Raw genomic sequence first — 22,641 nt, 5'->3', positions numbered from 1 at the left:
ATGCTACAAAGTATTAATACATCAGGATTTCTTTGTAAATCACAAAAAACTAATCAACAGGAACACAAGAATAGATTCAAATTTCAGGGAGATGTCTTATCTGTTCATCTTTAAATAAGTGAAATGAAGTTACATCAAATATTCTTTGTAAGCAATTACCATAAAACAATGATTGCAATTTGACTAATGTAATGATGTCTGATTTTGATAGACTATCTAAAATGAAGGAAACAAAGATTTACATATAGTTTTTAAATTTTAATTTTTATACTAAAAACTGAATAAAATAGAATAATACCTTTAGAAGTATCTTCTGAGTTGCAGTTTTGAAACATCTGTATTCCAAACTGTGCTGTGGTAATACTGTTTGCCAACCAAGTTTTTCTCTTAGTCTAATAATATGACATATCACATCATCATCATTTGGTACTAGTTTAGAAGGTAAAAAATCCAATATCCAATGTAAGTGCAAATATGGACATTACTTAAGAATAATGTTAGATATTTATACATAGAGAAAAATTAAATGGCAACATACTTAAAATTTACACGAACATTATATAATTGAAAGAAAATCCAGCTTAAAATTCAATTTTAACAGAAGCTGGAAAGGAGGAATAATATTTTTCTGTTTAAGAAAGATATTTCAAAAGACAATTTCACAATTACACAGACAATTAGCGAGAGAAGATACCAGGAACAGGAGCTAGGTGGAGTGTTTTCTTAGGTGGAGGCAACAGGATCAGAAAAGTAGGGATGGTTAAGTGAGATGGAAAGAATTCTTCCCAGAATTCATCCAACAGACACCTCTCAGACCTTATCCTTCTTGAAATCTTAGCAGTTGACAATTCTCTTCTTCTTGAAACATTCTCTTTCCTTGGTTTTTATTCACCATGCTTTATATATTATTCTCTTAGCACTTAAAAGCCATGCTGACAAAACTTACAATGCTAAGAAGTAGTTCAAGATATCTGGTCCTCCAGAAATCACAAACACAGTTTCTTTGCTAGGAATTGAATGATACTTCAGCTATTTTATTTTATAAAGCAGTGTCAGGACTAGAATAAGGCATATCATGACCCTAAAAATAACCATTCCTCTTATAATATTTTGTTCCCTAGGCATCTAACTTATTTCACCCTATTCTGAGCCTTGTAAGTTGCTTACACATGGAAATACATTAAGAATAAGAATACTTTATATCTAACACAAGTTATAAAACAGAGAAAGGGAGGCACTGAAAATTAGTAAGGAGATGACACAAATTATGTATGTCCAATCAAGAGGATATATAATTACATACTTAGATATGAACATATATGTATCTGTAGAAACCAAAGTAATGTGGTGTCGGAATAGGAAAAGCAAAACAGGTCAGTAGAACAGATTCAGCTCAGCTCAGTCGCTCAGTCGTGTCTGACTCTTTGCAACCCCATGAACTGCAGCATGCCAGGCCTCCCTGTCCATCACCAATTCCTGGAGTTTACCCAAACTAATGTCCATTGAGTTAGTGATGCCATCTAACCATCTCATCCTCTGTCATCCCCTTCTCCTCCTGCCCTCAATCTTTCCCAGCATCAGGGTCTTTTCAAATGAGTCAGTTCTTTGCATCAGGTGGTCAAAGTACTGGAGTTTCAGCTTCAACATCAGTCTTTTCAATGAACACCCAGGACTGATCTGCTTTAGGATGGACTGGTTGGATCTCCTTGCAGTCCAAGAGACTCTCAAGAGTCTTCTCCAATACCACAGTTCAAAAGCATCAGTTCTTCAGCGCTCAGTTTCTTTATAGTCCAACTTTCACATCCATACATGACCACTGGAAAAAACCATAGCCTTGAGTAGATGGACCTTTGTTGACAAAGTAATGTCTCTGCTTTTTAATATGCTGTCTAGGTTGGTCATAACTTTCCTTCCAAGGAGTAAGCATCTTTAATTTCATGGCTGCAATCACCATCTGCAGTGATTTTAGAGCCCAGAAAAATAAAGTCAGCCACTGTTTCCACTGTTTCCCCATCTATTTGCCATGAAGTGATGAGACCAGATGCCATGATTTTTGTTTTCTGAATGTTGAGCTTTAAGCCAACTTTTTCATTCTCCTCTTTCACTTTCATCAAGAGGCTCTTTAGTTCCTCTTCACTTTCTGCCATAAGGGTGGTGTCATCTGCATATCTGAGGCTATTGATATTTCTCCCGGCAATCTTGATTCTAGCTTGTGCTTCATCCAGCCCAGCGTTTCTCATGATGTACTCTGCATATAAGTTAAATAAGCAGGGTGACAATATACAGCCTTGATGTACTCCTTTTCCTATTTGGAACCAGTCTGTTGTTCCATGTCCAGTTCTAACTGTTGCTTCCTGACCTGCATACAGGTTTCCCAAGAGGCAGGTCAGGTGGTCTGGTAGAACAGATTAGAGTACACAAAAGTGAAAATGAAAGTGAAGTCGCCCAGTCGTGTCCGATCTTTGCGACCCCATGGACTGTAGCCTACCAGGCTCCTCAGTCCATGGAATTTTCCAGGCAAGAGTACTGGAGTGGGTTGCCATTTCCTTCTCCAGGGGATCTTCCCAACCCAGGGATCGAACCTGGGTCTTCCACACTGCAGGCAGACGCTTTACCATCTGAGCCACCAGGGAAGCCCCAGAGTAGACATAAAACCATTTATAAAAGACAACCTAGTATAGTCAAAGCTTTGGTTTTCCAGTAGTCATGTATGGATGTGAAAGTTGGACCATAATGAAAGTTGGGCACTGAAGGATTGATGCTTTTGAATTGTGGTGTTGGAGAAGATTCTTGAGAGTCCCTTGGATAGCAAGGAGATCCAACCAGTCAATCCTAAAGGAAATCAACCTTGAACATTCATTGGAAGGATGATGCTGAAGCTGAAGCTCTGATATTTTGGCCATCTGATGGGCTTACTGGAAAAGGCCCTGATGCTGGGGAAAACTGAGGGCAGGAGGAGAAGGGGATGAAAAAGGATGAGATGGTTGGATGGTATCACAGACTCAATGGACATGAGTTTGAGCAGGCTCCATGAGTTGGTGATGGACAGGGAAGCATGTTGTGCTGCAGTCCATGGGGTCACAAAGGGTTGAACATGACTGAGCAACTGAACAACAACATTTTGTTAAAAAGGTGTTATTTCAAATAAATGGAGGAATGATTATAAATCATAATGGAAAATGATTAGCCATTTGGAAAAGTACGAGGTTATATGCAAGCATAAATTATAGATGGATTAGAGAAGTAAATGCTGAAAAGCAAATTCCAGATGTGTTAGAAGAAAATATGTGAGACCATGTCTATAAACTTGGGGTAGTGAAAGTTTCCTGGAAAATAATCAAAGCATGTTAAAAAGAAAACAATAATAAATTTGACTTCCACAAACAGCAATTTACACAGAAGAAAAGCCACCATAAACAAAATTAAAATATAATTAACATACTGACAAAATGTTTATAACCTATATAAGACTAGAGATCAATATATCAAATATTAAAAGACTTCTGCCCAATCAATAAGAAATAAACATTTTGATAAAAAGATGAGCAAATAATTTACAGGAAAAGACAAATGGCCAGTTAAAAATGTTCAACTTTATTAGTAAATCAGGGAGTTTTTCTCACCAATCAGACTAGCAAAAAAATTAAAAGCTGGGATATCAACTGCTGGAAAAAGTAATCCTTTTATGCAAGAATGTAAAAGTATAAATTAATATATTCATTATTGGTAGTGATATGGCTGATTTAATAGATATAATAGAGATTGTTGGGAAATGGAAGTAATTCAGGAGAAATAAAAAAATAATGATTTTCCAGAATATGTAGTAGGTTTAAAGAATATCTTTCAAAAAGCTGGGAAAAGTGTCTTTCTAATAAGAGTCAGATTTAATGAAAAAAATCATAGATATTTACTAAAAACAGACAGTATATTATATATTTAACATTGGAATGTGATGCACTTCCCTAAGTATGCTAGGTGTATAGTCTAATCCAAGACAGTAATTCTTTATCTCAGAAACATGAGGAGACTGGTCTATAATCCACCTTCACAACCAGTTAAGAATATAGGGAGTTCTAGCTTAAGATGAGGAAGATGCTGAACCTCTTCCCATGGACACATCTGAATTTGGAGCAATTTCTTCTAAATGACTGATACATGTGGAACAATTTCCTCTGGAAATTTCCTTTGGCAGAGAAACAACATCATATTGGACAAAGGAGAAGATAGCCACATTAAGATGGGTAAAGAGGCTGAGATAACAATCTTGTCCAAAACCCCACTCCTGGCACAGCAACCTAAAACCCACAACCCAAAATCTGAAACTCAAAATCTGAAGCATTTCCCTGAAAAGCAAAGGTTTTGAATCTCACATTGGGCACCCCAACTTTAAGACCTGCTCCTAAGGGATGAGCGCCCCCCCAAATCTAGCTTTGAAAACTGGCAAGGCTTGTGTCCACAAGACCCACAGGAGTGTAGTGATCTGAGAAATGGCTCTTAAAGGGTTTGTGCACTGGACTCATCCATGCAGAAACATAGCTCAGAGGCAGCTGATTACACTCAGACTTTAAGGAAAAGAGGTTCATTTGCATGTATTAAAGGGTTGGCCTGAGAGGCAGGCATCTAATTTAACGCACACATTAAGAGCCTGCTGGAGCACTCTCCAGGGACAGAGACTGGTGGACACCATCTTTAGACTCTTCCTCTGCTTGCCCTAGCTGTCAGGCACCGTTTGGGAGCCCTCGCTTTGACCCACTACAGCCAGTGATCACCTCTGCCACACTCTAGAGTACCAGTATCTCCCAGAAGAGAGCCCTTACATGCTTCTGGTGCCCTAATTTTTAAAGCTACTACCCAGGGGATGTCTTTCGATCATCTGGCTCTGGAGGATAAAGGGAGTTTGAGTTCCTGGTTCCATGGGGCTGTAAAGATCAAAGAGACAGCTTTTGGCTGGCTACTACCCCTAAGGCATTGCACAGACAGCAGACTGAAACACACGCCCAGTATCTCTGTGAAAGAGGTCCATTTGTTTGTTCAGGAGCATTGGCCTGAGAGGCAGGTTTCTGGTTTGACACATACCTAGCGGCCTAAGGAAGTGCTCTCTCTCTGCCTTGCTCTAGCTGTTGGTATCTCCCAAACAGGAACTGACAACTTGTCTGGCACCCCAATTTTTGCAGCTGCGGCCAGGAGACACCTCTACATGACCAGGTATTCATGCGACCAGCAGAGCTATGCTCATGGAGCGCACAGGACTATAACCAATAGGAAAAGCGTTCTTAAACAGCTACCACCTCCAGGGCACATCAAGAGGCAACAGACCCAGGGGCTCAGCCTCCACAGCTCACTACTACCTCCCAAAAGTGAGTTTACACACTAGCTGGGGCCTCAATTTTCGTGACTACCATGCAGGAACAACCATGGGACATACACTTGTAGTCTCATATATCTGAATATTTTAAGAACTGCTTCCTGAGAGTCTGGCTTTCAATCAGCCTAAAATTAGGTTCTGACTGAGATGCTCCCCTTTGGACTGACAGATCTTGGCACAGCTTCAACTACTTGGAGCTATTAAAAACATAATAGGCTGCTTGGACAATCACAAAAATTTGAGAGGCAACCAAGATCTAGGGCAGGGTTGAACAACAAGGTGTATTTCCTACATGAGGCCACTATTTCAAGACATGGAGACGTGGTTGTTTCATCTATTACATAGAAACCAAAACAGGAAGTCAATAAAAATGAAGAAACAAAGGAATATACTCCAAATAAAATAAAATCTCAGGAAAAATCTTAATAAATTGGAGGTAAATAATTTACCTGCAAAAGAGTTCAGAGTAATGGCCATAGAGAGCCTCACCAAATCAGAAGAATCAATGAATACAGTGAGAACTTCAAAAAAGAGAAAGACAATAAAAGTAACAAACTGAAGTCATATAGATTCAAGAGATTAGATCTGATAGACAGAGTGCCTGAAGAACTATGGACAGAGGTTCATGACACTGTACAGGAGGCAGTGAACAAGACCATCCCCAAGAAAAAGAAATGCAAAAAGTCAAAACAGTTGTCTGATGAGGCCTTACAAATAGCTGAGAAAAGAAGAGAAGCTAAAGGCAAAGGAGAAAAGGAAAGATACACCCATTTGAATGCAGAGTTCCAAAGTACAGCAAGGAAAGATAAGAAAGCCTTTCTCAGTGATCAATGCAAAGAAATAGAGAAAAAGAACAGAATGGGAAAGACTAGAGATCTCTTCCAAAAAATCAGATACACCAAGGGAACATTTCACGCAAAGATGAGCACAATAAAGGACAGAAATGGTGAGGAGCTAACAGAAGCAGAAGAGATTAAGAAGAGGTGGCAATAATACACAGAAGAACTATACAAAAAAGATCCTCATGACCCAGATAAACACAGTTGTGTGATTACTCACCTAAAGCCAGACATTCTGGAGTGAGAAGTTGAGTGGGCCTTAGGAAACATCACGACAGACAAAGCTAGGGGACATGATGGAATTCCAGTTGAGCTATTTCAAATCCTAAAAGATGATGCTGTGAAAGCACTGCACTCTATATGCCAGCAAATTTGGAAAACTCAGCAGTGGCCACAGGATGGGAAAAGGTCAGTTTTCATTCTAATTCCAAAGAAAGGCAATGCCAAAGAAGGCTCAAACTACTGCACAATTGCACTCATCTGACACACTAGTAAAGTAGTGCTCAAAATTCTTCAAGCCAGGCTTCAACGGTATGTGAACCGTGAACTTCCAGATGTTCAAGCTGGATTCAGAAAAGGCAGAGGAACCAGAGATCAAATTGCCAATATCTGGTAGATCATCAAAAAAGCAAGAGAGTTCCAGAAAAAAAAAAAATCTACTTTTGCTTTATTGACTATGTCAACGCCTTTGACTGTGTGGATCACAACAAACTATGAAAAATTCTTCAAGAGATGGCAATACCAGACCACCTTACCTGCCTCCTGAGAAATCTGTATGCAGGTCAAGAAGCAACAGTTAGAACTGGACATGGAACAACAGACTGGTTCCAAATCAGGAAAGGAGTACGTCAAGGCTGTAAATTGTCACCCTGTCTATTTAACTTATATGCAGAGTACATCATGAGAAATGCTGGGCTGGAAGAAGCACAAGCTGGAATCAAGATTGCTGGGAGAAATATCAATAACCTCAGATATGCAGATGACATCACCCTGATGGCAGAAAGCAAAGAAGAACTAAAGAGCCTCTTGATGAAAGTGAAAGAGGAGAGTGAAGAAGTTGGCTTAAAGCTCAACATTCAGAAAACTAAGATCATGGCATCTGGTCCCATCATTTCATGGCAAATAGATGGGGAAACAATGGAAACAGTGAGAGACTTTATTTTCTTGGGCTCCAAAATCACTGCAGATGGTGACTGCAGTCATGATATTAAAAGACACTTGCTCCTTGGAGAAAAGCTATGACCAACCTAGGCAGCATATTAAAAAGCAGAGACATTTCTTTATCAACAAAGGTTCATCTAGTCAAAGCTATGGTTTTTTCCAGTAGTCATGTATGGATGTGAGAGCTGGACTATAAAGAAAGCCGAGCACCGAAGAATTGATGCTTTAGAACTATGGTGTTGGAGAAGACTCTTGAGAGTCCCTTGGACTGCAAGGAGATCCAACCAGTCCATCCTAAAGGAGATCAGTCCTGGGTGTTCATTGGAAGGACTGATGATGAAGCTGAAACTCCAATACTTTGGCCACCTGATGTGAAGAACCGACTCATTAGAAAAGACCCTGATGCTGGGAAAGCTTGAAGGCAGGAGGAAAAGGGGATGACAGAGGATGAGATGGCTGGATTGCATTACCGATGTGATGGAGATGAGTCTGAGTAGGCTCCAGGAGTGAAGGACAGGGAAGCCTGGCGTGCTGTAGTCCATGAGGTCGCAAAGAGTCAGACATGACTGAGTGACTGAACTGACTGAAGTCACAGAGCTGAAAAATACAATAATTGAACTGAAAAATACACTAAAGGGGTTCAACAACAGTCTAGATGAAGCAGAAGTAAGGGTCAGTGACCTCAAAGAAAAGACAATGGATCCTATCAAAATCAGAGCAGAAAAAACAATAGATGTCCTTGAAAGTGAAAAGAGAGAGAAAAGCCCATAAAAATAATTTGAAGAAATAATGGCTGAAAACTTCCCTAACTCAGGACAGGAAACATAGATTCAGATTCAGGAAAACCAGAGGATTCCAAGTAAGATTAACCCAGAGTTCCACACCAAGACATACTATAATTAAAATGTCAAATGTTAAAGACAAGGAAAAACCTTAAAAGAATCAAGAGAAAACAATCTGTTATGCACAAAGGACTACAAACAGATTTTTCAGCAGAAACTCTGCAGACCAGAAGAGAATTGGACAGAATATTCAAAATGCTGAAAGAAAAAACTTCCAACCAAGAATACTCAACAAAGTTATCATTCAGAACTGAAGAAAACAGAGCTTCCCAAAAAACGAAGAGCAAGGAAAAAGTTCATCATCACTAAACTGGCCTTAAAGGAAATGTTAAAGGGACTTAGCTGAAAAGGGTACTAATTAGTATCAAGAAAACAGATAAAAGAATAAATCTCACCAGAAAGGTAAATATAAAGTAAATGTCGTGGATTAATCAATTATAAAGGTAGTATGAAGGTCAAGCTTTACCAGGTCGCACTAGTGAAAAAGAACCTGCCTACCAATACAAGAGACATAGGAGACACAGATTCAATCCCTGGATAAGGAAGACGCCCTGGAGGAGGGCGTGGCAACCCACTCCAGTCTTCTACCTGGAAAACCCCATGGCCACAGGAGCCTGGCAGGCTACAGGCAATCGGGTCACGATGAGTCAGACCAGAAACAACTGAAGTGACTTAGCAACGCAGGCACACACGCAACAGTTAATGATTACTTTTTAAATGTAAATGGACTAAATTTACTGATTAATTAGGAGACACAGAGAGGGTGAACAGATAAAAAAAAAAGACTCATTTGTTTGCTGCCTACAAGAGATTTACTTCAGAAAAAAGGATATTCGCAGATTGAAAGTGAAGGATGGAAAAAAGATACTCCATGTAAATGGAAAAGAGGTCTGCAGTAGTTATACTTGTATTAGACAAAAGAGACTTCAGAACAAAGACCATAATAAAAGACAAAGGCCATTATATAATGATAAAAAGGATCAACCCAACAAGAAGATATAACATTTAGAAATGTATATGCATCCCACAGAGGAACACAGCAAAGGTTAAAGCAAATATTAACAGGAAGAGCCTGGCGGGCTACAGTCCATGGGGTCACAAAGACTTGGACATGACTGAGCAACTAACACTTTTACTTCACTTCACATCCTCCATACAGAAAATCAATATGGAAACAGTGAATTTAAATAACACATTAGATCAGAAGAACTTAATATGCAAAAAGCATTCTATCCAAAAGGAGAATATACATTGTTCTCCAGAGCACACGGAGACAATAACAGAGTAGCCCTGTGCCTATTATAATTTGCTTTTAAAATTATAAAATCTTAACATGTATTATATCCAGATAGTGAGTACATGAATAGCTGTTATCATCTCTACTTTTTCTGTGCAAAACTTTTCAAAAATATTTTTAAAAATTCTAAGTACTTAAGTCTTTAGCAGTCTGTTTTCATGGATTTATAGAAGCTAAGTGAGGAGAGCAAATTAAATAAATGTCATCATTAAAGGATTAGATTGTTTTTATTTATCTGGCAGTCATTAAGCCTAAATTATTACTTTCTTACACTGATACCAAGTTCAAAACACTAAAGAACAATGTAATAATATATTCAATGCTAAGAATTCATAATGCATAGCAACAGTGATTTTATTTGTTGCAGTGAGATCCACTACTAGATGTCTAAATGCACTACAATTTACATTTAAATTGCGGTTTAAATTTAAACCACAATTTTAGTGGTTTAAGCCACCTACATTTCTGTGGGTCAGGAGTCTGGATATGGCTTAACTCGGTCCTCTATTAGTTTGCAATCAAGGTATTAGCGGGGGTTGGATTCTCATTTGGAGGTTCAGATGGGAAAGGATCAGCTTCCAGACTGTTGGTAAAGAATTCATTTCCTTATAGCTGTAGAGGTAGCAGCTTACTTCTTCGAAACCAGAAGAGGAGAAAGACTCATGAAGTCTGCTAGCAAGAGGGTTACATAATGTAATATAATCACAGGAGGAACAGCCCATTGCCTTTTTCATATTCTACTGATGAGAAGCAGTCACAGGTCTTGCCCACACTCAAGGGGAAAGAATTAGACAAGGGCATGAATACCACCACATCCATGCAGGTTTTGTCCAGTCTCAGGCATTTATAATTTTGAGGATTTTCTTTTTAAAAAATGAAGCCTATATAAGTGAGAGACTCTGAAGTCTAAACTTCAATAGTTTTATGATAAATCTTCCTTGGACCACAGTATTTCAGTGAAAAATAGAAGAGTGTACTTTGCCCTATAAAACTTAAAATATTCATACAAATAAAAATTTCAGCTACAGAGAAGCACAAACTGGAAAATGTTAGTGGAAGAAAATCCTTTTAAATGAATTTTTCACTTGGGGATTCAAACTAAGTTGGACAAAGGCATAAAATCATTAAATATGATGATACCATCAAGTTTTAATAAAAGAATAAAGCAAAACCACACTATTTTATCTTATTTATAGTTATACATCAAAACCTTCAGAGACTATTTTTGATTAAAAACAATCATTGAACAGTCTGTCAATTTTTAATCTAGTGATATTTTAGGTTTTCAAACAGAATTCTTAAACATTTTAGGAATTCTTTTAAAAGAATTTTAAAATTTATATTCAAAATTTAAAAATTATTTAAGCAACCAAACACATAAAATTCAGTAAACTGTTTCCTCTAAAATCTGTTAGACTTTTCTGGTGGTTCATTGGTTAAGAATCAGCCTGCCAATGCAGGAGACACAGGTTTGATTGCTGGTCTGGAAAGATTCCACATGCTGCAGAGCAACTAACCCCACACTCCACAATTACTGAAGCCCATGAGCCCTAGAAGCCCACACTCCACAACAAAGACTAGCCCCTGCTCGCCACAACTAGAGAAAGCCTGCGAGCAGCAAGGAAGACCCAGTGCAGCCAAATATAACTAAAATATTAAAAACTAAATAAATAAAATAAAAAGTGTCCAACATAAGCACACAAAACCACAGAGTAATTTTTTAAAGTGTAGTGTCTTCTAAACAAGCTGGGTCAGTATCTCGTACCTGTTCTATCATATGAAGTAAGTCTTTTTTTCCTAACGTTTGGACAAGCATGAGTTTGATCCTTTTCCTTTGATTTCTCTTTCTTCTTACTGGGCAATGGTTCTGAAGTAAGTACATCTTGTTGAAGTCTAATTGCTTGAAGGTAATCTAAAAATAAAACCATTATTAATTGAATAATCTGCATGAGCTATAAATAATACCACATAATTCCACATACCAACCAACATAGCTGATCATTACATCATAGTCTTTGAGAGCACAGAATGAGTCAAACTGTGACTTTATCACTACCAGTTTTGTGATTTACCTTCTAATTATCAGTCTGCTTTACTTTACTCACCTTTGAATTGAAGATTGTTACTGTGAGAACCTCAGAGGTTTGTTACAAGGGTCAAATTATTATATTTAATATGCTTAAAGTACATAGTAAGTGGTTACTAAGGTAAATGTTAATGATCTTATTATTACAACAAGCCTTTTAAATATGAATCCTCCTGTGAAATAAATACATACAAAACCCTTTTATTAACTGTAATTTAATAACTAAGCCTAAAAAATGTATAGATACAAATGCTGAAAAGTAACATAGGGCCTGGTGGCTCAGATGGTAAAAGAATCTACCTGCAATACAGGAGACCTGGGTTCAATCCCTGGGTAGGGAAGATCCCCTGGAGAAGGGAATGGCAACCTACTCTAGTTTTGTTATTTTCTAACACTGAATTAACATGCAACCCCCTCAAGTAGTGGCTGTTTATACACCATTATCTCATATACCTCAAGATTAGAAAGTGGCTTGTTTTCCTCCTTGCTCCTCATTCACCACTTCCAAATCATTACAACTTGCCCTTTAAAAAAAATCCTACTCCTCCGAAGCTCATGCCTTTTTGTTATATCATATTCTTCCATTTTTCATTGACATCCACCAATTATCTGGTCACCCAATTAATCTGGAACCCTGGCTCCAGGGATGGCTTACTTACTCCATATTAAATCCATCATCATTCTAGAAGATTTTGGTGATACGTGCTCAGTCGTGTCCAGCTCTTTGTGACACCATGGACTGTAGCTCACCAGGCTCCTCTGTCCATGGGACTTTTCAGGCAAGAATACTGGAGTGGGTTGCCATTTCCTCCTCCAGGGGATCTTCCCCGACCAAGGGATCAAACTCACATCTCTTACATCTTCTGCACTAGAGATGGATTCTTTACCACTACACCACATGGGAAGCCCCCTAGAAACTTTACTGTTCATGAATTAAGACCTGTCTGATATCCTGCTCCTATCTCCCAATTTCTAGACAACCTTTCATATCTTAGTTGAGTTAGTCCACTTCAACTTACCACCACCAAGATTATATCCTAAAGTTTGCCATCACTGGCCTTTATCCTTCCAGCTTGTTTATTACTCCCAACATCACCATTCTTTGACCTCCTCAGTACTTCCAGTTCACTGTTCCATTACTTTTTTACAATCCATCAACCTTTTTTTTTTTCACTTTTCCCTTTATCCAGCTGAGGCTGTCTGTCTTTCAACAAAACTCTTGTCAATATCCTAAACTTTCCCTTTCTTTTGGTCTCTCCTATATTGCTGAACACCAGAGCTGGATGAACCCAACTCTATATGCCCTCTGTGCGTACATATCTGCACAGTTATTTTTCTGGTTAACTTACTCTTCTGGCTTTTCAACAGCTATTTCAGACTTTCTCCATGCTCCCTGAATCTCAAACCATTAAATTCCAATCTCCCAATTTCAACTAATCTCACGACAACACTTCCAAGGAACATAAAGGCATCAGATGGGAATTCCTTCAAATAGTCATTGCCATATAATAAGCCAAGCAACACACGTCTATACTAATGCTTCTGCCCTCCTTACTAATAAAGGAGATGTCTGTTTCTCCTCCTCCAAAACCAATCATTTCCACCTTTTGTTAGACATATCCCCTCATGCCTACACTATTAACCATTCTTTTTTTCTTTTTCATATCCAAGCAGCTTCTCAATCTGTTAATTGCCTTTCTTCACAGTCAAAATTCTGGAAAGAGTTGCATATAGTCTCTATTCTATTTATTCATCTACTATGCACTTCTTAATCCATTCCAGTCTGGCTTTGGAACTCCACTAAAACAATACTCAAGTGAACATATTCTTCAGGTCAATAAAGTCAATGGACAGTGTCTATCCTTATTTTACTAGACTTACCAGTGTTACTTGATACTTTAGACCATGTCTTCCTCTTTTTATAAAGGTATAATTGACAAATAATATTAGTTTCAGGTGTACAACATAATGTCTCAGTACTTGTACACATTGCAAAATTATCACCATAGTTAATTCTAGTTACCATTCATCATCACACATAGTTACAAATCTTTTTCTTTACATGAGAAGTTCTAAAATTTACTCTCTTATTAACACTGGTTACTATTGTTAATAATAGTAATGTTGTAAATGACAGATCTTCCATTTATGATGGCAAAATGTCCTGGTAAACCCACAGTAAGTTGAAAGTATCACTAAGTTGAAAATGCACTTAACACACCTAAGCTACCAAACATCATAGCTTATCTTAGCCTACTTTGGAGTGCCCAGAACATTTACATTAGCCAACAGCTGGGCAAAATCATCTAACATAAAGCTTATTTTAAAATAAATGTGAATATTTTATGTGATTTATTGAATACTGTATTGAAAGTGAAAAACAGAATGGCTGTACGGGTACAGTATGGTTATAAATGTGTTGGTTGCTTACCCTCATGGCTGTGTGGTTGACTGGGAGCTGTGTCTCACTGCTGCTGCCCAGCATTATAAAAGAATATTGTACTACATTTCACTACCCCAGGAAAAGATCAAAATCCAAAGACTGGATATGCACCAATTTTCCATTATAAAATAAAAAACTTCTAAGTTGAACCATCCTTAAGTTGGGGACTGTCTATACATCCCTATGCATTATTTATTTTATGACTTAAAGTCTGTTCCTTTTGAACACTTTCACCCATTTTGCCCATCCCTGATACTCTGCCTCTGGCAACCACCAATCTGTTCTCTATATCCATGAGTTCAGGGTTTTTTTCCCCATATATAAGTGAGCCCACACAGCTTCTGTCTTTCTGTCCGACTTATTTCACTTAACATAATATTGTAAGCAAGAGAGTTCCAGAAAAACATCTATTTCTGCTTTATTGACTACTCGAAAGCCTTCGACTGTGTGGATCACAATAAACTGTCAAAAATTCTGAAGGAGATGGGAATACCAGGCCACCTGACCTGCCTCTTGACAAACCTATATGCTGGTCAGGAAGCAACAGTTAGAACTGGACATGGAACAACAGACTGGTTCCAAATAGGAAAAGGAGTACGTCAAGGCTGTATATTGTCACCCTGCTTATTTAACTTACATGCAGAGTACATCATGAGAAACGCTGGGCTGGAAGAAGCACAAGGTGGAATCAAGATTGCCGGGAGAAATATCAATAACCTCAGATATGCAGATGACACCACCCTTATGGCAGAGAGTGAAGAGGAACTAAAAAGCCTCTTGATTAAAGTGAAAGAGGAGAGTGAAAAAGTTGGCTTAAAGCTTAACATTCAGAAAACTAAGATCATGGCATCTGGTCCCATCACCTCATGGGAAATAGATGGGGAAACAGTGGAAACAGTCAGAGACTTTATATTTTTGGGCTCCAAAATCACTGCAGATGGTGACTGCAACCATGAAATTAAAAGAAGCTTACTCCTTGGAAGGAAAGTTATGACCAACCTAGATAGCATAGTAAAAAGCAGAGACATTACTTTGCCAACAAAGGTCCATCTGGTCAAGGCTATGGTTTTTCCAGTGGTCATGTATGGATGTGAGAGTTGGACTGTGAAGAAAGCTTAGTGCCGAAAAATTGATGCTTTTGAACTGTGGTATTGGAGAAGACTCTTGAGAGTCCCTTGGACTGCAAGGAGATCCAACCAGTCCATCCTAAAGGAGATCAGTCCTGGGTGTTCATTGGAAGGACTGATGCTGAAGCTGAAACTCCAATGCTTTGGCGACCTCACGCGAAGAGTTGACTCACCGGAAAAGACCCTGATGGTGGAAGGGATTGGGGGCAGGAGGAGAAGGGGACGACAGAGGATGAGATTGGCTGGATGGCATCAGCGACTCGATGGACATGAGTTTGAGTAAACTCCGGGAGTATGTGATGGACAGGGAGGCCTGGCGTGCTGCGATTCATGGGGTCGCAAAGAGTTGGACACGACTGAGTGACTGAACTGAACTGAATGCTATAACGTCCATCTATGTTGCCCTAAATGGCCAGATTTCCTTTTTTATGGCTGACTAATATCCCAGTATTTGTATCACATTTTCTTGATCAATTCATCCATCAGTAGACACTCAGGTTGTTTTCATGTCTATACTACAGAAAATAATGTTGCAATGAACATGGGGGGTGCATATATCATTTCAAGTTAAAGCTTTCATATCCTTCAGATAAAAATCAAGAAGTATAATTGCTGGATCATGTGGTAATTCTATTCTTAGTTTGAGGAAAACTCAATACTGTTTTCCAAAATGGTTATACTAATTTACATTCCCACAAACAGTACACACGGGTTCCCTTTTCTCCACATCCTTGCAAACACTCTTATTTCTTGTCTTTTTTATAACAGCCATTCTAACAGGTATGATGATTATCTCTTTGTGATTTTGATTTGCATTTCTCTGATGACTAGTGATGCTGAGCCACTTTTCATGTACCGGTTGGCCATCTGTATTTCTTCTTTGAAAACATGTCTATTCACATCTTCTGCCCAAATTTTAATCTAGTTGCTTGATTTTTTGCTGTTGAGTTGCATGAGCTCTTTATATATTTTGGATATTAACCTCTTATCAGATATATGATTTGCAAGTTATCAGATATATGATTATTTACTACCATTTGGTAGAATGTCCTTTCATTTTCTTGATAGTTTCCTTTGGTGTGCAGAAACTAGTTTTACGTAGTCCCACTTGTTTATTTTTGCTTTTGTTCACTTTGCTTTTGGGGTCAAATTCATGTAAATTGTCACCAAGACCAATGTCAAAGAGTTTTACACTGGTCTCCTTCTAGGAGTTTTACTGCTTTCAGATATTATATTCCTCAACAACAACAACATTATTTTCAACTCTTTAAACCATTTTCTGTTAATTTTTGTGTACTGAATAATAGAGGTCTAGTTTTACTCTTTGAAAATTGGCTATCCAGTTCCCCCAACACCATTTATTAAAGAGACTGTCCTTTCCACATTGAATATTCTTGGCTGTTTTGTCAAATTATTGGCCATTTATGCATTATCTTATTTCTGCTTCATTATTCACTCTCAAGATTGCTTTAGCTATTTGAGGTCTACTGTGTGGCTCCATACAAATTTTAGGATTGTTTTTTCTATTTCTGTGAAAAATGTCATTGAAATTTTGATAGGGTTTGCACTAAATCTGTAGATTGCTTCAGGTAGTATGGACATTTTAACAATATTAATTCTTCTAATCCACAACCAGAGATTATCTTTCCACTAATTTATATCTTCTTCAGTTTCTATCATCAGTGTCTTACAGTTTTCAGTGTACAGGTATTTCATTTTCTTGGGTAAATTTATTCCTTGTGTTGGTTAGTTGCTAAGTCATGTCTGACTCTGCGACCCCATGGACTGCAGCACACCAGGTTTTTCTTTCTTTCAGTATCGCCTGCAGTTTTCGCAGACTCATGTCCATTGAGGCAGTGATGCCATCCAACCATCTCATCCTCTGTCATCTCTTTCTCCTCCTGCCTTCAATCTTTCCCAGTATCAGGGTCTTTTCCAATGAATTGGCTCTTTGCAGCAGGTAGACAAAGTACTGGAGCTTCAGCCTCAGCATCAGTCCTTCCAATGAATATTCAGGGTATATTTCCTTTAGATTGACTGGTTTGATCTCCTTGCAGTCCAAGGGACTCTAAAGAGCCTTTTCCAGCAGCACATTTTGAAAGCATCAATTCTTCAGCACTCAGCCTTCTTTATGGTCCAACTCTCACATCTGTACATGCCAGTGGAAAAACCATAGCTTTGACAAGATGGACATTTTTGTTTAAGATGGGTAAGCCTTAAGCTCATAGTGTATTTATGTGGTGACAGAAAAGAGCCAATAGAAAGGAAGATGAGAGAGAAAACAATAGATGGACCCCAAGTTCCTGAGGACATGGCAGAAAAGGAGCTCCAAACAGAGGTGGCAGGAATAACCTTAAAGGAGAGGAGGTACAATTATTCCCTGAGACAAATACTGCAGGTGACACTGTGGAGCTGCAAGTTAGACAAGTTTCCATTTGATTACCCCTGAAAGATGATGCTGTTAAAGTGCTGCACTCAACATACCAGAAAATCTGGAAAACTCAGCAGTGGCCACAGGACTGGAAAAGGTCAGTTTTCATTCCAATCCCTAAGAAAGGCAATGCCAAAGAATGCTCAAACTACTGCACAATTGTACTCATCTCACACGCTAGTAAAGTAATGCTCAAAATTCTCTAAGCCAGGCTTCAGCAATACGTGAACTGAGAACTTCCAGATGTTCAAGATGGTTTTAGAAAAGGCCAAGGAACCAGAGATCAAATTGCCAATATCCGCTGGATCATCGAAAAAGCAAGAGAGTTCCAGAAAAACATCTATTTCTGCTTTATTGACTACTCGAAAGCCTTCGACTGTGTGGATCACAATAAACTGTCAAAAATTCTGAAGGAGATGGGAATACCAGGCCACCTGACCTGCCTCTTGACAAACCTATATGCTGGTCAGGAAGCAACAGTTAGAACTGGACATGGAACAACAGACTGGTTCCAAATAGGAAAAGGAGTACGTCAAGGCTGTATATTGTCACCCTGCTTATTTAACTTACATGCAGAGTACATCATGAGAAACGCTGGGCTGGAAGAAGCACAAGGTGGAATCAAGATTGCCGGGAGAAATATCAATAACCTCAGATATGCAGATGACACCACCCTTATGGCAGAGAGTGAAGAGGAACTAAAAAGCCTCTTGATTAAAGTGAAAGAGGAGAGTGAAAAAGTTGGCTTAAAGCTTAACATTCAGAAAACTAAGATCATGGCATCTGGTCCCATCACCTCATGGGAAATAGATGGGGAAACAGTGGAAACAGTCAGAGACTTTATATTTTTGGGCTCCAAAATCACTGCAGATGGTGACTGCAACCATGAAATTAAAAGAAGCTTACTCCTTGGAAGGAAAGTTATGACCAACCTAGATAGCATAGTAAAAAGCAGAGACATTACTTTGCCAACAAAGGTCCATCTGGTCAAGGCTATGGTTTTTCCAGTGGTCATGTATGGATGTGAGAGTTGGACTGTGAAGAAAGCTTAGTGCCGAAAAATTGATGCTTTTGAACTGTGGTATTGGAGAAGACTCTTGAGAGTCCCTTGGACTGCAAGGAGATCCAACCAGTCCATCCTAAAGGAGCTCAGTCCTGGGTGTTCATTGGAAGGACTGATGCTGAAGCTGAAACTCCAATGCTTTGGCGACCTCACGCGAAGAGTTGACTCACCGGAAAAGACCCTGATGGTGGGAGGGATTGGGGGCAGGAGGAGAAGGGGACGACAGAGGATGAGATGGCTGGATGGCATCAGCGACTCGATGGACATGAGTTTGAGTAAACTCCGGGAATATGTGATGGACAGGGAGGCCTGGCGTGCTGCGATTCATGGGGTCGCAAAGAGTTGGACATGACTGAGCAACTGAACTGAACTGAACTGAACTGATCTTCAATTTTTATTTTTTATAAAGTAGAGGCATAATCAAGTAATTCAGGCTCATGGTTAAATTGTAACAGCTTAAACAGATGTTGTATGTAATAGAAAGGAGAGCTAAAAAGAGATATAAAATAATGAAAGGCAGAACTGACTGCCCCACTACTGATACTGGGGACCATGAAATTGGAAAGAGAACCAAGCAATGTGATTGTTTAAGTGCTCTGCAAAATAGGCTTACCAAGTTGGTAACCAAGGAAAATTGACAATGACATTGTAGAGTTTGCTTTTGTTGTTCAATCACCCAGTTGTGTCCTACTCTTTGCAACCCCATGGGCTGCAGCACGCCAGGCCTCCCTGTCCCTCACCATCGCCCAAAGTTTGCCCAAGTTCATGTCCACTGCATCAGTGTTGCCATCCAGCCATCTCATTCTCTGATGCCCTCTTCTCCTTCTGCCCTCAATCCTTCCTAGCATCAGGGACTTTTCCAATGAGTGGGCTGTTCACACCAGATGACCAAAATACTGGAGCTTCAGCTTCAGCATTAGTCCTTCCAACAAGTATTCAGGGCTGATTTCCCTTAAGATTGACTGGTTTAATCTCCATGCTGTCCAAGGGGCTTTCGGGAATCTTCTCCAGCACCACAATTCAAAGGCATCAATTCTTTGGCATTCTGCCTTCTGTACAGTCCAACTCTCACAACCATACATGACCACTGGGAGGACCATAGTCTTGACTATATGGACCTTTGTTGGCAGAGTAATGTCTCTGCTTTTCAACACACTGTATAAGTGTGTCATAGCTTTCCTGACAAGAAGCAATTGTCTTCTGATTTCACAGCTGCAGTCACCATCCGCAGTGATTTTAGAGCCCCAGAAGAGGAAATGTGTCACTACTTCCACATTTTCCACCTCTGTTTGCCATGAAGTAATGGGGCTGGTTGCCATGATCTTAGTTTTTTTTTTTTAATATTTTGTTTATGCCCACTCTTTCACTCTCTTCCTTCACCCTCATCAAGAGGCTCTTAAGGTTCCTCTTTGCTTTCAGCCATTAAAGTGGTATCATCCGCATATCTGAGGTTGTTGATGTTTCTCCCACCTATTCTAGTCTGTAACTCAACCAGCCCAACATTTCTCATGATATGCTCAGCTTACAGGTAAAACAAACAGGGTGACAGTAGACAGCCCTGTCGTACTCCTTTTTCAAACTTGAACCAATCAGTTGTTCCGTACAGGGTTCTAACTACTGCTTGTAACTGTTGATTAGAGTTTACATTTTGCCAATTCAGGAGCAGAGGAAAGAAATGGGAAAATGGAGTTGAAGTTACTGGCCACAGAGTGACTGATCCAGGAAGAAGTGAAGAATGGAGACCAAAGCTGGATAGAAAAGAAAGCTGCGGTTTTTAAAAAATGTAAATTTTGGAAATGGTAGAATTAGGGATTGGAAGAAGGAAGGTAAACAAACAAACCAAAAAAATGGAGGTAAGTGGAGGGACTAATCAAGACGCTGGTTGACAAGAGGAACAAAGAGGGGTCACAACAAAGCTAGAAGGCACTAGGGACTTAAGGGAATGCTGACCCACTCCTTTTAGGGTTATCTCACACCCATACAAAACAAGATGATATGCATGAGAGAGCAATGTAAATTGCTATAGAAATGCCAGATATTCTTGGTGGTAGCAGTGATATCATTGTTGTTATTTTTATTATTATGTTTAGTGTTCCCTTTAAAAGGTAAGCTCTGTATTTCTTTTCATTTCTATGACCAATGGAATTAGTAAAGTACCAAACCTTGTATCATTTCAATATATTTTACTTGTTTACTTGATTTAATACTATGAAAACTTCTATTTCCACAGAAGCAAATAAAAGTCAACATGCCTGGAGTGTAATCTTGATAAATTTCTTCTGCTTTCTCTGACTTCAAGGGTACAGAGATTGTTCCCAACGTTTTATGTTTCAGTGTCTCCTTTCCTGCTGGTCGATTCCCTGATGGTAGAACATCTTGATAATATCTTCCTTCTTTGTATTTTAAAACTCTAATGTGACAAAGAAAATAAGATACTATAGTTAACATTCTCTATAACTTAAATTTTAAATCTTTCTTCTGTACTTTACAGTGCAATAAAATATCTATCCTGTCAAACAATTTTTGATAGGCACTTTGGAAAGAAGATCTGAAACATGGAGAGTCTGGTTAAATGCTAAATAGGTCTAACTGATATTACTGAAATTTTAAAGCTGAAAGGGACTTAAGAATCCTCATCTAATTTTATTTTAAATGATAAAGAAATGTTACCCACTTCCTGTGCCTCTCATATGACACACATAAATATTTATCGGAATTTTATACTTTATTATTAAAGATAAATACAATGATGGATGACAATAATCAAAAAACGACACGAAAAAAAGAAATGTTACCCAATTAAGTTGGTGGCAGGGTGAGGTCAGAATACAGTTTTCTGAAATTCAATCTTTACATAATTACCCTCCTTTATAAAAAAAACTACAGCAACCACCACCAACAACCTATATCAGGATTAAAGCCAAAATCTTTTCACATTGCATTAGCCATTTACTTTGTAAATGTTGGGAAAATATATTCATAAGAACAGAATCCAAAATGACTGCCTACAATACCTACAGCTACATATCATATTTTTGCAAAGCAGAGAAAATTCAGGGTTCTGTAAATTCAAACATATACTTCTCAGTAGAAAAGATACCCTTGTTAGGTATATTAAACAAAAATACTTAATCACATGAATAGTAAGATAATACTTCTCTTCAAAGACAAATAAGGAATTTCTTTGAACCTGTTTATGGATGGATAACTTTATTAGTTCGGTGAAAGCAATGGCACCCCACTCCAGTACTCTTGCCTGGAAAATCCCATGGACGGAGGAGCCTAGTAGGCTGCAGACCACGGGGTCGCTAAGAGTTGGACACGACTGAATGACTTTCCTTTCACCTTTCATTTTCATGCATTGGAGAAGGAAATGGCAACCCACTCCAGTGTTCTTGCCTGGAGAATCCCAGGGACAGAGGAGCCTGGTGGGCTTCTGTCTATGGGGTCGCAGATAGTTGGACACGACTGAAGCAACTTAGCAGCAGCAGCAACTTTATTAGGTATTTCTAAATCTTTTATCTTTGAGGACTTTGTGAGTGCCATTTGGTTTGGACAGCAAGGAGATCCAACCAGTCCATCCTAAAAGAGATCAGTCCTGAATATTCATTGGAAGAACTGATGTTGAAACTGAAACTCCAATACTTTGGCCACCTGATGCGAAGAAGTGACTCATAGGAAAACACCCTGATGCTGGGAAAGATTGAGGGCAGGAGGAGAAGGGGACATCAGAGGACGAGATGGTTGGATGGCATCACTGACTCAATGGACATGAGTTTGAGTAAACTCTAGGAGTTGGTGATGGACAGGGAGGCCTGGCATGCTGCAGTCCATGGGGTCGCAAAGAGTCAGACACGATTGAGTGACTGAACTGAACTGATTTGATTTATAAACACCTCGAACAGTTTCCTTGTGATTATAATGACCATCCGCATAACTTCTCCATATCCTTTGTTCTTTTTTTCCCCCCTTCCTGAATTGTTTACC

At 38.9% G+C, this 22,641-nt stretch overlaps 1 protein-coding gene across 1 annotated transcript in view; it reads right to left on the bottom strand.

Annotated features, from left to right (window-relative positions):
- DNAH14 (dynein axonemal heavy chain 14) overlaps positions 1–22,641 on the bottom strand; it is a 398,948-nt gene that overhangs the window by 366,695 nt on the left and 9,612 nt on the right. Inside the window, exons 3-5 of the mRNA XM_061159766.1 lie at positions 20,903–21,064; positions 11,270–11,397; positions 299–429 (exon numbers count right to left, since the gene is read on the bottom strand). Coding sequence (XP_061015749.1) covers positions 299–429; positions 11,270–11,397; positions 20,903–21,064 — 421 coding nt within the window. The remainder of the gene's footprint in view (positions 1–298; positions 430–11,269; positions 11,398–20,902; positions 21,065–22,641) is intronic.

The sequence above is a fragment of the Dama dama genome, chromosome 14 (assembly GCF_033118175.1).
Source record: "Dama dama isolate Ldn47 chromosome 14, ASM3311817v1, whole genome shotgun sequence".
NCBI classification, from domain to species: domain Eukaryota; kingdom Metazoa; phylum Chordata; class Mammalia; order Artiodactyla; family Cervidae; genus Dama; species Dama dama.
The sequence above is the reverse complement of the archived record's forward strand: the minus strand, read 5'-3'. Positions and strand labels throughout refer to the sequence as shown.